This window comes from Hetaerina americana, unplaced genomic scaffold, assembly GCF_022747635.1.
Source record: "Hetaerina americana unplaced genomic scaffold, ioHetAmer1.1.p SCAF_5, whole genome shotgun sequence".
NCBI classification, from domain to species: domain Eukaryota; kingdom Metazoa; phylum Arthropoda; class Insecta; order Odonata; family Calopterygidae; genus Hetaerina; species Hetaerina americana.
Window position 1 is genome coordinate 4087935 of NW_027287095.1, and position 15505 is coordinate 4103439.

The following is a 15505-nucleotide window of genomic DNA, read 5'->3' on the forward strand; positions in this document are numbered from 1 at the left end:
TTTATATCTTCCGGAATATGAGCAAAGGCAAGAAGTAAAAGCTAGAAACTGTTGAATCTCCTTTCCGGCGGTCGAGGGATATAACGAGAAAGTGGAATTAGAACGGATGAGGAGATCGCTGGTGTTCGTGGTGAGTGTGTCGGCGGGCGAGGGAACGGTTTCTTTGGAAGTGAAGACGAAAGGACTTTCTTCGGATGCGCGCGACCTCCAAGTGAGATGTTTTTGGGAATAATCGGAAGCCAGAGGTGGAGAAATGGTGGTGGAAGCCTTCCCTCAGACCCGAGCAGCAAAAAGTGGTGGCCACCGCCAAACACGGCATCCGAAAGCCATTTTCCGAGAGAGCCAACGAGTGTCAAAGGCGCCATCTCGGGCCTCCCTGCTCTCAACTTTAATCCAGGTCAAGCGGGCGCACTTTTTTGCGCTCGTTGTCCTTAAACTATTCCCGCACAGGAATTTCGCATGCATAACAAGAAGAGTGGATCCTTGACCTTTTGGATAGGTCCTCTCGCCGCGGAATGCCTCGTGACGTCGTCTTTACTTTCGGTTGGTCTCGTTCACCCTCCCGATGATTCTGTAACGTCAAACGTCAAGTATGATTGCTCTAAGCGTCTCTCCCAGTTATGTTAGGGGTCTCATGTGCTATACTGAGCAAGGAATCCTTCATCAAGGGCAAAGTTAAATATGCGAAGATCTATGCAGTACTTCAATTTGCCGTGTCCTGAGAACGTTTGCCATTATATTCTCGAGCACCTGGTGTTTTTTCCAAGGAAGCCAATCTTCCCTACGCCCCATTAAGAATGCTGACTCGGCTAGACTCACCAGAGGCACTAACTCAGGGTCGTGAGGTTGCACTTATTACTTAAAAATCTTGGTGGAACTATAGGAAGAATGCTTTAGCCTAGGAGGAAAATCACTATTGCTGAAAGATGCATTTAAGTTATTGTTAGCAGTATAATTCAAGCAAAGGAGATATTTTCACCGAGGATTAGCGTTTTTATTTACATCAAAATGAGCTTGGAAAGGGATTTAATAGGTAAACAACTGCAGTATATGTATAGAGAGTGCAATTCCATGTTATTAAGCATTTATAAATGGAAGCATCAGATGACTGAGTATCAGAAGAGTACGCATATTCGATGTAATGGAAGAAACGAAATTTTGGGAGTGACTCCCCAGTTAAGAAGTCCTACGAAGAGGAGGAGGCAAATATTCGCTTAAAGTGGTATTAAAAACAGACAAATGTATCGAGCATAAATGCTCTTGAGTTATTACCGTTGGTATGCCAACGGAAATAACTCAAGAAGGAGGCCAATAATTGTAAACGCTTGACATATAATAGAAGAAATATAGTAAGACGCTGTCGAGAAATAAGAGAAAAACCGAGATATACAGAGAATAGTGCGTACCTAGAAACACGTATCCGTTATGAATATTACATTTGCGCCTTTGCTTCCCTGGAATTTTTTAGTAAAATGTTTAAGGTTTAAGGAATAATTTTTAGGAATGAGAGGAAACTTGAATGTAAGAATAACAATTTAATGTTATTAAGCAATAAAAAGCTTGTATTTCGATATACCCTTAGGGAAAAGTATGATACCTTGCCAGATGCCACGGAGACGTGAAACAGTGTGTTTTATGACACCATTCTTAGTCACGTAAATTTATTTGATTGAAATGAATTTGTCATTAGAATTTAAGATACACTTGATTTTTATTGGCGTTTAATCTTATGCACTCCGCTGTCACTAAACATATCAGAGAAGAGGAGTATTCGAGTCTATTTGTACTGCTGCTGTTTTCTCTCATTTCGTCTAGTTGGTTCAACATAGACAGACACACAAGAAGGAACCCTTGGGGTCATGTGTAAACTTAGCACTAAATTTATCCAAAAGATTTAGTTTTTCCGCATTTCTTTCACTGCTTCTTGGAACACCCATCATATTTTTTAAGTTACCCCGTCTATATAAATTCGGCAAGTACAAATTTAAAGTGAAACTTAATTTATTTTAAATGAATTCAATCAAGGATTGACTTCTCCAGAAAATATAATGATATCATTTGGAGATGTATGCAGGGTGAAGGATGGATAAAAAAAGTTGGATAAAGGCAGAGGGTAGGGATAAGAGAAAGATTTTTGGGGAAATCAAAGAAGGAGAAAAAGACAGACAGGATTTTGAGTGGGTTCTTGAAGATGCTAAATGATGGATATTTGTTGGTAACTAATGAAAGAGGAAAACAATATAAATGTAGAACTTCATGAAGGAGGATCGAAATTTTGAGTTGCTTGATTGTTGGTGCGAAGCGTCCTTTGACAGGGGCCAAAGGCTCTTAAACCCCTTGGTCCCTTGTGCCTACTAACCTGCCCCATGCAGAGAGGGGACAAGGGCCTAACGTTAAAGGTATGAAAATTAACCATCCGGGCTTGAAATTGCTTAAAATTGGTGCAAAAATTCATACGTATTTGAAAAAAGTGTTGGCATACGAATTTCGCCAAACCGTGAAATTTCTGTATTATTTGCGCCTAATTTGTTCATTCGTATTGACTGATGTCCATTAATTACGTTCTATGTATGGTATCTCGATCCACTTGCTTCCCAACGTCTATTTTTCGACTCATCCAGCTTAAATGGGCACAGTAATTTCCCTCCATGCTCATTTTCCCTAACGAAGTTTGTTCTGCATTTACAACTCCAATTATCTACCATTAGCGCCACGTTTATTTCTCTGGAAATGGCTTTTCTTTCTCCACTTGTTCTACTTTTTCATCCATTATGCAACTTTTACTTTTTGTATCTTTTAATTTGTGCCTCGTTACCTTTTAGAATTTTATATATTTCCGCCAGAGTCGGTTTTATGATTTCCAAATGTGGGACGACTCAAAGACACTGCGTTCTTTAAGCCAAAGTGCCCACATTTAATTTCATGTTACGGGCAAGAGGTGATATTTTTCATACTACGACGTAGAGTAATATGTTTTTGTGCGAGAGTGGCTCCTTTAAATTGAGTCTGTTCGCTGGAACTCACTCCGGCTGGAATCGACTTAAGGCGTATGAGATGGGGGTCCTGTCGCAGGCGGGAATTCAAAGCATCCGGATCTGAAGGCCACCCTCGGAACTTGGGCGACTTCACAAATTACGATCCGTTAATTAGAAAGTCACTCATAGGTCTTCAGTCATGGGGATGGGAAATCCCTGGAATTTTCATCGGCCGTTTAAAACCACTCTTTTTCATATGTGGTGGTTACAATATCAAATGCTGTAACGGAATCGATTATATCTGTCCTTCGTTTCATTTCGCGCCACCGTTCTCCGATGTTTTACGGCGAATTCAATCACATGCTAACGTCACTTAAGATGAAAAAGGTAATTATATCACTCCCATAAATCAAGGGGATGTCTTACTCACCATATCGATGAGGGAGACGTTTATCATTATCATCGTTATATATTTTGCGCACTTAAAATAAAATTATCTCTTTGCATCCTTCATTTTCACACATTTCAAGAGCACGTTATAGTTATTCATGCTGGAAAGCCTTCCATTTGTCTTAACAAGAGGAATCTATACAAAGCGAACGGTAACTACGGCCGTATAAATATAATGGGAAGAGTTCACCCTAGCCGTACTCTTATAAATGGGCAAAGGATGGGTGAGGGAAATTGGAGAAAATACAAGCAGTAAATCGATAAAAATTATAAAATTAAATAATTAACTGAAAATAAGACCAACAATAAATATAGTAAAAAACTGAAAATAATTGAAATATTTAAATACCGCAAACGGTTAGAACAATGAAATGGAGGACTGCAAATAAATCACGTACTATCTAGCTTGGATATACTATACAGCATTGATCTATGCTACTCTCAAGCACTCAAACGCACGTAGTAAAATTTAGAATAATACAAAAATTTTTGAATACTAAAAAAGTGAAAATTAATCACGCATTCTCTAGTTTGGATGTACTATGCAGCAGTGATCCTTGCTAGTCGCATACACTCTCACTCTATCAGGGCTTACGAGAGGTTTCCCTCTGCGTCAGGGGCCCACCATTTTTAATCGATTTACTGCTTGTATTTTCTCCAATTTCCCTCACCCATCCTTTGCCCATTTTTAAGAGTACGGCTGGGGTGAACTCCTCCCAAGAGGAATCTAGTTTGCAATTATTATCTGAAAATATTATTGCTAAAATTCCCACCAACACTTTCATCTTATTATCATGCTATGAATGAACCTTACTCTTCGTCTAGAAGTAATATAATTTCTCGATAAAACACTAAATAGCATGCAAATAAATCGAGACACTATTAACATGAGTTCACACAAATGATACAGATCTAACCCTGTGCTTTATTGAGAACGGAAGCTGCTTTGTAATTTTTCTCGCGGTCATTTTCTTATCTGGTTTCGATAATTCACTGTCATTTCTAATGGAACAAATAATAATTTTTACCAATTAGACATGCCACACTAACTTGAGGTATGGGTAAAAAGAAAAGTTAAGGTATAGGTAAGTAAGCGTGGTAAGAACGAGTTTTCTGGAATTAACTGATGGGATATATTGTACTGATTGATTGAAGGTGGGTATACCAAATGATACGTGTTACATTAGAATTGATATTCGCAAAATTTTATCGCATGTATTGTGATAATAGAATTACATTGAGAGAGAGACGTCCGTACAGAAACATGTACAGAGAGAGATTATGCTGTTTTTTGAGTGTCTGCTTTTCTTCATTTCCAATTCTTCTTTCGATTTCCCTCGAAGGTACGGAGGTTATGAGGACTATGACGATGGCGCCGGAGACTATTACGACTCTGCAGACAGCTATACTGGTGAGTCACGTGCGTTTAGCTTTTATTTATAATTTAGCTGTAAATATGACAACGTCCACTCCCATTCCTGGTTGTTATTCACCGTCACATTTAAAGGATCAATTTCTTGGAGAACATAAAGCGCTGTTTTTCTGAGCACCCCATTTCATTAATAAAGTTGACGGTCGGAAAAATCTAATGGCAATAAATAATTTTCCTTTACAAGTGGTCATCTACCATTAAATTTCAAAAAAGGATATTCTTGAAAGAATATGCCGTTGAAAAACTAAATGTTAATGGCATTCATGGAATTGAAATTGATTTTAATACTCATTTAATTTTGATTTTTTGATTTACATACGTTTTCAAATTAACAAGGAAAAATTATCTTATTCAAGCATAACTGATAAAATTCCGTTTTGTTCAATTCCCTTGCCACATTAATAATAATATCCTGACACCCATATTTACCTTATTTTATATCATAGTTTGCAGCACAACATGTTTTGTTAAACTGCAACTTAACTATTGATAATTTTGATAACTATGTAAACTAAAACTAAATAAATTCCCGTTCCTTAAATGTACTCATTCCATGTAAAGTAAGTAGCTACAAAGGAATGTGCATTTCACACCTAAAACTAAAAGCAGTGTTGTAAAATAACTATGGATAAACACTTAAAGTTTAAAGTGAATGCTATATTCTGTTCTTGCTTCAAATAGAGTCCAAAGATGGTCGAAAATGTTGGTTACCTTACACTTTGAGAATCACTGTTTAGGCTCGACACCTACTTTTTGTACGAAAATGAGTTAGTGACACTGTAACTTCCTCACATTCTTTTCATTTTGGCGGTTTCATGGAATTACAGATTCCAGTTTTCCTAAGGCACTCGCTGCGGTTAACCGAAATGAATCGCAGCCCCTTGGCCGGACGGGAAGGCATTCTTGTTTTTTGAGCTGCGTCGCATATATAGTGTCAGTTGTAGAGGAATAATTAGGTTGAGTATTTAGACCAGTAAAATTATCACGTCATCATTTCCAGTTAAGTGACGAAAATGACTCCCCATTATTTTATTGTGGCAGGAATAAGCTCTTTATTTTTTACCCCATTAGGTATTCTCTCAAATTCTCTCATCCATTTGTTTTACTTTGTATCGGTTTTACTACAATCCGCAATATTCTATGGCCCGACGATCAAATTATGGTTGGTATTTTTCTGCATTACGAGAAGAGCAGAAATGTTTCCGTTGAATCGGGTTAATTAATTTCAGTTTACTTATGTAGAGTAGCAGTGCATTGTAGAGGTCACATCAGATGTAGTCGGGTGACCACTAATAGAATAGTTAGCCACCAGGCGGTGAAGTAGATTTTTACGTTACTGCTCAATGGAACTATGATTTATGTGCAGTCATTCTCTACTTTCGGAGATTTCCACCGCGTAGTTCTTTATGATATTTAACTACACGGTGTTTGATGCTACTGCAGCAGTCATTTCCATAACTTTATGAAGTACTGCAATCACGAATAAATCGTCAATACCCTACTGTGACTGATACAAAAGCGTGGAACTTTCATAATGTCAACGGAGTAATATCCGACATAAAGGTCACTACAATAACGTTAAAGATGAAATTATCAGTAGAAAATTATATAGATATTTTTAAAATTTATGTGCTAAGTATTCGAAAATGAAGGGCCAAGTTTTCTCTTCGTCCGCATTGATGAAAATAAAAGTATTTGCAACAAACTTTTTGCTCATAGCCATTCTCAGTTTAGTAGTTCAATCAATTGTCTTTAAATACATTGGCATGATTACAGCCATGAGAGTTGGCAGTAACCTGGAACTTTGCATTCGACTTCTTCTGACGTCAAGAAACCATGGCGACATTTCAGTACTAATTTTTATATGGTGCTCCCATCGGATTTAAGACTATTGAGAAGAAAATAGCTGTTGGGATTTCCCTTTGTGCGCAAAGGCGTTGAAGGCTGCTGGCTCCTGTTCCGCGTTCCTCCTCATCTATTTGTCTTGAATACAAGGTTTCGTCGGCCTGAACTTTAGTTTTCTGCACAATGTGAAGGCACGGACTGAGACGCCGGCGATACTTCTTCAAAACAAATACGTTGGGAGAATCATCGGAATGTGGCACGTAGCCTTCAAGCTGAAAACTTGAGGTGGTCTCACTTTTGCTTCAAGGCCTGTGATACGAGTATAAAATGTGACAAGGTCTCACTCCCAACTCTCATGCACACTCCCGTCATCATTCTCAAGAGAGACAAGGAGAAACGTGGAGATGAGAAATGTATTTGCGAAGTAAGGATACCGAGGGAGATGATAATTGGCGCAAGCAAGACTCCCAATCAAAAGTCAAAGATTGCTTCTTCTAAGCAGTAATGGATGCGCATTATGAGCCAGAGGACCTTATCTCTTTGATGATAATTCATGCTATTACATTCATTGCGTAAGATAACATTCCAAGAGAAGCAGATCCGTCATTTGGACTCGCAGAATGTTAACTGCTGGATGCTTGAACGTCTCGAAGTGAGGGTGGGAGTCAAACAAACTTCGGGAAGATCATCGCCACGTACTGTTTGCGTCGTCTCTGGCTTCGTGTCAGGTACCACCTTCTTGGGTATTCGGACCGAATTCATGAACTCATCCAGGCCGCCTGCGAACGGATCGCGCACTCAAAGGTATCGGACACGGCTAGGAGACCCTATTAACTTGGTCACCCTTATCACTGCTGGAGCGAGGACTCTTTTGGTTTGGTGGGATGGAATTGGGGGTTTGAAGGTGGGATATGGGTGTGGAGGCTGGAGGAGACGTAGGGGATGGTGTTGGTTGGGAGTATTTTCATGATGAGAGGGTTTGTGGGGGGGTCAGCGCGCGCCCCTCGGAGCCTTTTCCACTGGGGGGTGGCTGACCCGGTCGCCCGCTCGGGGCTCGCTGCAGACGGAGGAGCCGGGCGCTGGAAGGGCTTCAAGGTCCCGGCGGCCAGCGGCCTCGGGGTCGGCGCCGTCGAGAGACACCGTTTCCGGCCCATGCCCTACGCCCGGCCCAAGTAATCTCGCCGCCTTCCCAGAGTGGTGGTGGCTTCGGCGGCGGTGGGGGCCGCACGCGAAAGACGCCGCCCCCGGACGAAGAAGAAGAGCGCGAAGACGAAGAATGGCTACGAGGAGGAGGAAGACGGAGAGAGAGAGAGAGAGGAAGACGGCTCCTATCTTCTGCCCCCACACCCCCACACACGGCTCGGAGGCGGTTTGGCGGGGGCGGAGGAGGAGGCGGGGGCGGAGGAGACGAAAGGGACGGCGGGTCGTCGTCCTCGCGATTGTGGGGGCGGCGTATATCGGAGAGTGAGTGTCAGAGGGGGGAGGTGGACACGCTTTGTGTGTGTGTGTTTGTGGGGGGGCGGCAGGGGGCGGGGGCCCTCCTTCCCCTCCTTCACTCTCCCCCGCCCAACAGCCCACTCCACCCGTCCCCCTCCGATCACCTCTCTTCCCCAACCACACCACCTCATCCCTCACTCCCTCCCTCTCTCTTTCTATCTCTCTTCTTTCCGAGGAAGCGCACCCGTCCTGGGCACCGACCCCAAAATGACTCTCTCGAGCGAACTCTTATCGGGTGACTACACGGGCACCGTTGATTAACCTTGCTTACCGTTGAGCTTACTACCCAAACAACGAAGAAGGCATAGTTTCAAACGTTCATCATCACAGACACTTGCAGGTATTCACGAAAATGACCACCGCGTGGCCACTGCCGAGGTCTTGTCGCCACTTGGGAACTGTTGATGGACCGAAGTTGCAAACTGCTCTCCCTTGTAGGCGTTTCAATCAAGGCCTTTTGATAACTCCTATAATTTTTTGAAAAGTAAGAGCGCCGGAGCTCGGTTGTCCCTTGTTAATTTTTATAGGAATAAACCTTCATTTTTAGTTCGTGATTATGACACGATCGCGGTTTTTTCATTAAAAATTGCGAAACAGGACCCTTCTGTTTAAGAATTCCTAATTCTTTGATCGATTGATCATATTTCCCATTGAATCTTCTCCTTTCCGGGCTAAAGAGTAGCACTGGCTTCGCTATAATTCCATCAGATTCGTCATATGGCTACGTGGTCACGAGTAACAACTCTAAGTAATGTCTTATATATTTCAACGGTTTCCGTCTAATCACCCGAAATGTCACGCTCTCGGAGCGAATGGGATTGTGGTCCTGATTCTATTACGTACTTTGGAGCCTCACCGACCTCCCTCCTTTCCCTTATCCGCCTGCCTACCTCCTACTTGACCATAATGGACCAAAACTCGCCGCGGAAGTAGTATCGCGGGGCCCCAAAAAAGCGTTAATGTAATATAGTATAAGCGAAAAAATTTAAGGCCCACGGCTCCCTTCGGCCTCGAGCGCCAGTTTCCCCCAACCCCACTCCGGAAGGACGCAAACAAAAGGCGATCGCCCTCCGAACACTTGCGGGTCGGCGCCATTTTCCTCCTTCCTCTTTCGTCTCTCCCACTGTCAGGAGAGTGAACGGGGTGAGGGAATAGGCCCGCACTTCGCTCTCTTGGGACCGCGGGGGTGATCGCTGCGTCACCGACAGGGGTCAGGAGCACGTGAGAAATTGTTATTACGTAAAAGAGAAAAAAAATTGAAAGGAGTCGAAGGGCTGATTGAGCCCCGCCGCTTGGGATGAAATGGGGGAAAAAATTCAAAAACTTGTTGTTGAATCCATTGGGTAGAGTGGCATGCGCACCACTGCATGTGAGTAATTTTACTGGACAATGAGTGAACGAATACACGGAACGAACAAATGCCAACGCGTGGAGATAGACGGAAATATGTTGTCATTAATTCGGCGTGGTCAATATTTTTTCACTTGTCTGTCATGGATTCTCGTGCGAGTAATTCCTTTTTTTCCCTCTTTCTCTCTCTCTCTCTTTCTCTCTTAAGCTTTATGAGCGTTTTCGATTAATATTTTTGCATTATTTGTACCTTTTATTAAGACAGATGCGTACCTCCCCCTCACCCGAGATGCCACTTAAACGAAAATGAATGCGTCGTCAGAACGGAAAGTATGGTCGATCGATGAAAAAAGATAGGGACTCGAACGGATTTTCTTCGCCATGAACGGTCCATTTCTTTTCTACCTTCACCTCCTCCTCTTCACCTCCCAATTTTCTTCACCCCATATCCATTTCTCTCCTTCGCTCGAGGCACAAACCTGCGAACACATTTTACTCTCTGCCCACTCTCCTCCCGAGCCCCTCAAGGAAGGACCTCCCCCTTCTCCCACCCTTCCTCTTCCTTACTCCTTCCCTCCCGCCCTCACTGCGCCGGAATCCACACTCATTCCTTCGTCCTCCTCCGGAAAGAATTCTGTAAAAAATGAAAACACAATACCACCCGCACTCCCCTCTCTATCTCTTGAAAGTCGCTCTTTTACCGTTCTCACACAAAATAATTGTTGCTGCCAAGGACGCGAGGGGACTCTTTCGTTATTTCTCTCTCCTTCTCTCTCTCTTCTATCTCACTATTTCCGCTCTGAGATCGCGTCAAGGGCCTCCACGGGCGTGTGTGTATGTGTGTGCATGCCCTAATCCAGTTGTCATTGAAATTTATTCGACTTTTGTTTCCCAGACCAAAGAGGAGAGGGGGGAAATCATTAAAGAAATCATTGCGTGTGAAAGGAACTGTTATCACGAGTGTCGGGATATGAAGAGGAGGAAATAGGGGGAAGGGCAGTGGAAGGTGGTGTTTTCATGAAGGGGGAAGATGGGGTTGGATGGGTATATAAACATCCCAAGGGGGAGGAGGAGGAGGTGGGGGTAATGACAGGGCGTGTCTGTAGTGAAGGGAGAGAGGGTGATTGGGTGTTGTTGTGGAGTGCGTCGCAAAAGGGGGGATGAAAAGAGAGAGAGGAGGGATTTGGTTTCATAGTAAGGATGCTGTGAAAAGTGCTCTGAACATTTCTTCGAATCGCCAAAAACACACGCTGAGAACGAGTGACTTTTTAAGAAACACTTTTGGGAGACGCAAAAAAAAGAAATATAATAATTATCATAATGATACAAAAAAAGCAAGAGACCAAAAAAAAGGGGGAGAGAGTTGGTGTTTTTGGTGGTGTGAAGGCTACATTATTTCCCACCGTGGTTTGATCAGTTTTCATAATGTTACTATTTTTCAAAGTGTCCTATTTTTTGTATGCCTCTTATTTTTAGAGTTGTATTAAGAAGCTAATATAGGTGTTAGTGTTGTTCGAAGCGGTCGATTTTTCGAAGTCGTGCTGTTCAGTTTTTATACCATCATCATCCTAAATATGAATATATATATATGTATAAACAAGGATATGAATATATATGTATATACATATGTGAATAAATATGTACGTGTGTGTATATATATATATATTTGGACATCTCAGCTGTGCTCTGGAGTGTGTGGTGCGCGCGGGTACGTCCCCGGCGGGTCTTTCCATCATTCAGTGCGCGCGAGCTCTATGGGACGAGCGATACTCGCATCATCAAAGCAGAGTGCCCAATTATCCCCCCGCAAACCCCTGTTCTCCCTCATACTCCCTCAATTCCGCCACTCGAATCCCTTTCTTTTGACGGAAAAGTCGCGGGACCACCCTCCAACCTGCCTGCTGCCCCCTGACCCCCCCCCCCCCATTGCCCCCCCAGATGCTTCGGAAAGAAAGCTCCAAGACCAACTCCTATCCCACGAACCCGATTCGTCCGCGAAGCACCAAGAATGCAGCCCTTTCCGCCTGTCATCCCGCATACCAATTTCCCACTCCCGAAACCGTAGGAATAAAAACACGATGGTAACCCTGCGTCCACCCACCCTAAACGCTCCACCACCATCCCCAATCACACCCCTTTCCCTGGCTCCCCCTTCACCTCACTCCACCAAAAACTTCGTCCACCAGCGGACCACACGGCAGTTGGAGAGTCCCGCAGACGCTTGGGCCAATGTATTTTTTAAAGTAAAATAAAAAAGATAACGGAACGCTCAATTGGAACAAGGGGATCACGATTCGACTCGTAGTTTGTAGTTGCTCTTTTGTGTGTGTATTTTGTGGAGAATGGTGTGTAGAAGGATTTCACAATTTCGCGGAGGGAGGGTTTCTTTTCCTGGGTGGCGGTGGGATGTGTCTGGAGGGTTTTGGTGTGTGGCAGTGGGGTGGAGTGAAGGGTATGCCGTGGGCCGAGGGGTTGGCAGGAGGAGGGTGTTTTTGTCGTGCGGAGGGGCCCGGTATACGCGGTGTGTGGTGTGATATGATGGAATGTTAGAGCAGAGGAAGTGAGGAATAATGAGGGGGTGGGAAGGGAGGGTGTGACCCTCCTTTCCACCCTCCCCCGAGAATGCTTTTCTTTTGCCACACTCTCCCTCCCTCCCTTCGGGGAGAGTTTACTACAAAGGAAGGAGCCGTAGGAGTGGAGTGTCTTCTAGGGGCGGGTCTCTCCGAGTAGGCATGGCCAATTTAAAGTAAAAAAAGGAAAAACAGATGCTGGCTTTAAAACTTCGTGGAATGTGTAGCATGTGTAAATGTCATCCCTCTTCCTCTATTTTCTGCACACTGAATTTATAAAAACAGTTTCATTAGCAAGAAAAGGGAAATTATATTTAAATGACTTGTACTTTTGAAAATAATTACAAAAATAGCATCAAAATACTGTGTTGTTTGTATAAACAAGGGAAGAGCTAACTTTTGCTAAAAACTATGTTTTTAAAACATGAAAATATTCTGTTTGTTTAATAGAGGAAACTCCCATGTTAGCGTGTAAATAGATGCTTTTCACTCATGATATCTATACATATATATATTATATATATATCTATGTGGTTTCGACCTTATTAGTAAATGATGATAAAAGTCCCTACCATAATGCTTTCCCCATTACAATGTTTTAATAATTATAATTAAAACGAGTTTTTCTCCATATATTCACCTGTCTTGTATTAAGTATGAGAATAATTAATCCTTAGGTTTAATAAACAAATGTGCTTAAATAATGTGTAGTAGCATTTTGTGTGTAAACAATTTAATCTGATCTCCTAATTTCTCAAATCAATTTTTATTATCATTATTACAGAATGTCTACTTATAATAATGAATGTAATCCTCCATCCGAATCGTAAGACGAGAAAGGTGAAGCCAAAAATCTCAACAAACCTCCTTAAGCTCTGTGTATTTGATGTTAACCGTATCAAAGTGAATCCTAAAAGTCAATAAAGAAACGTGTTCTATCATATCTCCCTTTGAGTATATTATCAAATCTGCTCTGCTGTCACAGTGAGCTCCACCCCTAATTCCCATCCTGGTCCCCCTTCAATTCCCAGCATCTTTTTCTCTCTTTGCAACCCACTCACTAATCATGACAACTTTTAAGCACTTGTTGGAGAGTACTCTTCAAATTTCAATTAATATCGTCCGTTAACAAAAAAAACGCGAGAAAATGGGACCCTAAAAACACTCAAAAAAACAAAAACTCCCTCATCCAACTTTTCGTAAAAATGGATCAAGTTGGAACTGCTTGGAGCCAATTTTCCAGGTAAAGAAACCATTTTAAATAATTTATGTTTTTACTTTTTTATCTTCTTTCTCTCATTATTGTGTTAAATTATTCCAGTCTCTGCGGTGGACTGGGATTTATTTTATCAAAAATGCTAATTATAAATTCAACCCTATTTAATCAAAAAAACTCAATCTAAAACCTCAAAAAAAAACTGAAAACTTTAATTAAAATAGCTAAATAAATACCAATATTTCGAACTTAAAAAAAAACTTACCTGCGCTTAAAAATGGGGAGCGAATGAAAGATTTTCTACATTCGTTTCTCACATTTCTTTGAAATTTAAAAAGAAACAATAACACCAAAAATACGGAGTACTAAGTTATGTACTAAGATTATCCCGCCATTTAATGATCCCTCCCTCTCCCCGTTATAGATTGACTTATCAATGGATTTTCCCTGGAGAATTTATAGTTAGCATGGCGACCGTAAGTGTTGGAATGGGGATCAATAGTGTGGTCGTTTAATAATGAGTGACTGGGTGCATCCGCTGCGCACTTTTCCGTAGTCTTCTGAAGGTTGTTTTTTTTTCAAGCCTTCTTAAATGGCGAGGTGTTGCGTTCGCGTTCGAAGGGAACTTCACATTCCTTTCTCCTCTCCAGTACTTTTCCGTGCTCTGTGCTTCTTCCTGAGGTGTCGGCATATGCGAGCCAAAAAAAACCACTTCGTTGGTTCTCATTATGCCTTTTTTCGCAAGACCCAAGAGGGACTTACCTTTTCAATCGGTACACATAAGCATTCGTCATGTTGGCCTTTCAAGTCCGGCCCGAATATGTGTCATGGATGCATATTTTTTTATTTTAAAAGAATTTAAATGAGACAAGCTTTCCCAAAATCCGTCACCTGGAGTGACCGAACCGCGATACCTCGCCAGTTAAATGGATTTTTTTTTCTAATGGCTGATTGGAATAGCTGCTAAGTGATGATCGTTTTTTTGTACTCTGGCTGTTCTCTATATTAAATATATATTTATGTGTGTACTTGTGTAACTGTGCGTGCTTGTGCGTGTATGTTGCAAGTGAGAGTACGTGCCTGGGAGCGTGCCGAGTCTCAGTGTGTGTTGTGCTTGTCTGTGTGGGGAGGGTTTTTTCCCGGAAGGGGTGTTGCGGGGCACGGGAGGGTGTGGGGAGGGGAAGGGTGGGGGATGGGAGGTGGGGGAAGGGGTTGGGGGCCTCAAGGGCCTCTCTTTTACCGCCGTATCCTTTTCGTCGCAGCTCGACCACCTCCGTGGCCGCCACCCCGGCCCAAACCTGCCGCCGCCTGCCGCCTCCACTGCCTCTTTCCGGGTCCACCGCAGCCGCCCACCACTGGGACACGCCCCGCGGCCGCCGCCGTCGACGGCGTCAACCACCCCAAACCCCGCCGGGGGCTGTATTCGTCGAAATCGGTTATATTTTTTATACGCATATATTTTCGCCTGTACTGTACAAATATGAGTTTTGTCGAAAAAATATTTTGGTTGTGTTCATATTTTTTTGCCGAGGGATCCCTGACCTCCTCCCTGACCTCTTCATCGGATCGAGCGCCTAGATGTCGCTTGGGCGGCAGCAGCCCAAAAACCTCCTCTTTCAACGGAACTTCGCCGATGGGGCGAAGGGCACAAGAGACATTTCGATTTGAGAGCCGTCTTTACAAACCCATAACAACGTGGCTCCTTTAATGCAGTCAGAACGGTGGATTCTGGTGGAAAAACTTTAAGAAAGAATTCTCCAATTTTTATAAAATCCTTATGCGTTATTTGATATGTGAAAACTAAATGTAATTTGCACCACTGAGTTTTTGAATTCACGATGGCATGAGTAAATGGTATCTATAAAAAAATGGCAGAATTCCTAGACTAACATAGTTTGTGCATAACTGCAAAAATATATTGCGCTTTTTACGACTGCCTCTTAAAATATCTCCGGTCTGATAAATGCAATTTTATTTCTCTTTAACACGTAACCTTTTTGAGAAATTTACATTGGACTTTTTTAAATCTCATGTTGAACAGTAAAGAAATAATGAATCCTCACAGCACCCTAAAGGTCTATAGACACGTAAAATATTTCTGCATAAAAACAATCGGCCTATCTTAAGAATCTGTAGAAACCTTTGAAAGAATTTCTCCCGATTCTGGAGG

General features: G+C 42.4%; 1 protein-coding gene across 1 annotated transcript in view; it reads left to right on the forward strand.

The window, feature by feature from the left end:
• The window catches only part of LOC139693490 (uncharacterized), a 570990-nt gene extending 555689 nt beyond the window's left edge, over positions 1-15301 (forward strand). The window contains exons 5-6 of the mRNA XM_071591664.1: positions 4769-4836; positions 14598-15301. Of these exons, the coding sequence (XP_071447765.1) occupies positions 4769-4836; positions 14598-15043 (514 nt within the window). The 3' untranslated portion in view covers positions 15044-15301. The remainder of the gene's footprint in view (positions 1-4768; positions 4837-14597) is intronic.
• The last annotated feature ends 204 nt before the right edge of the window (positions 15302-15505 follow it).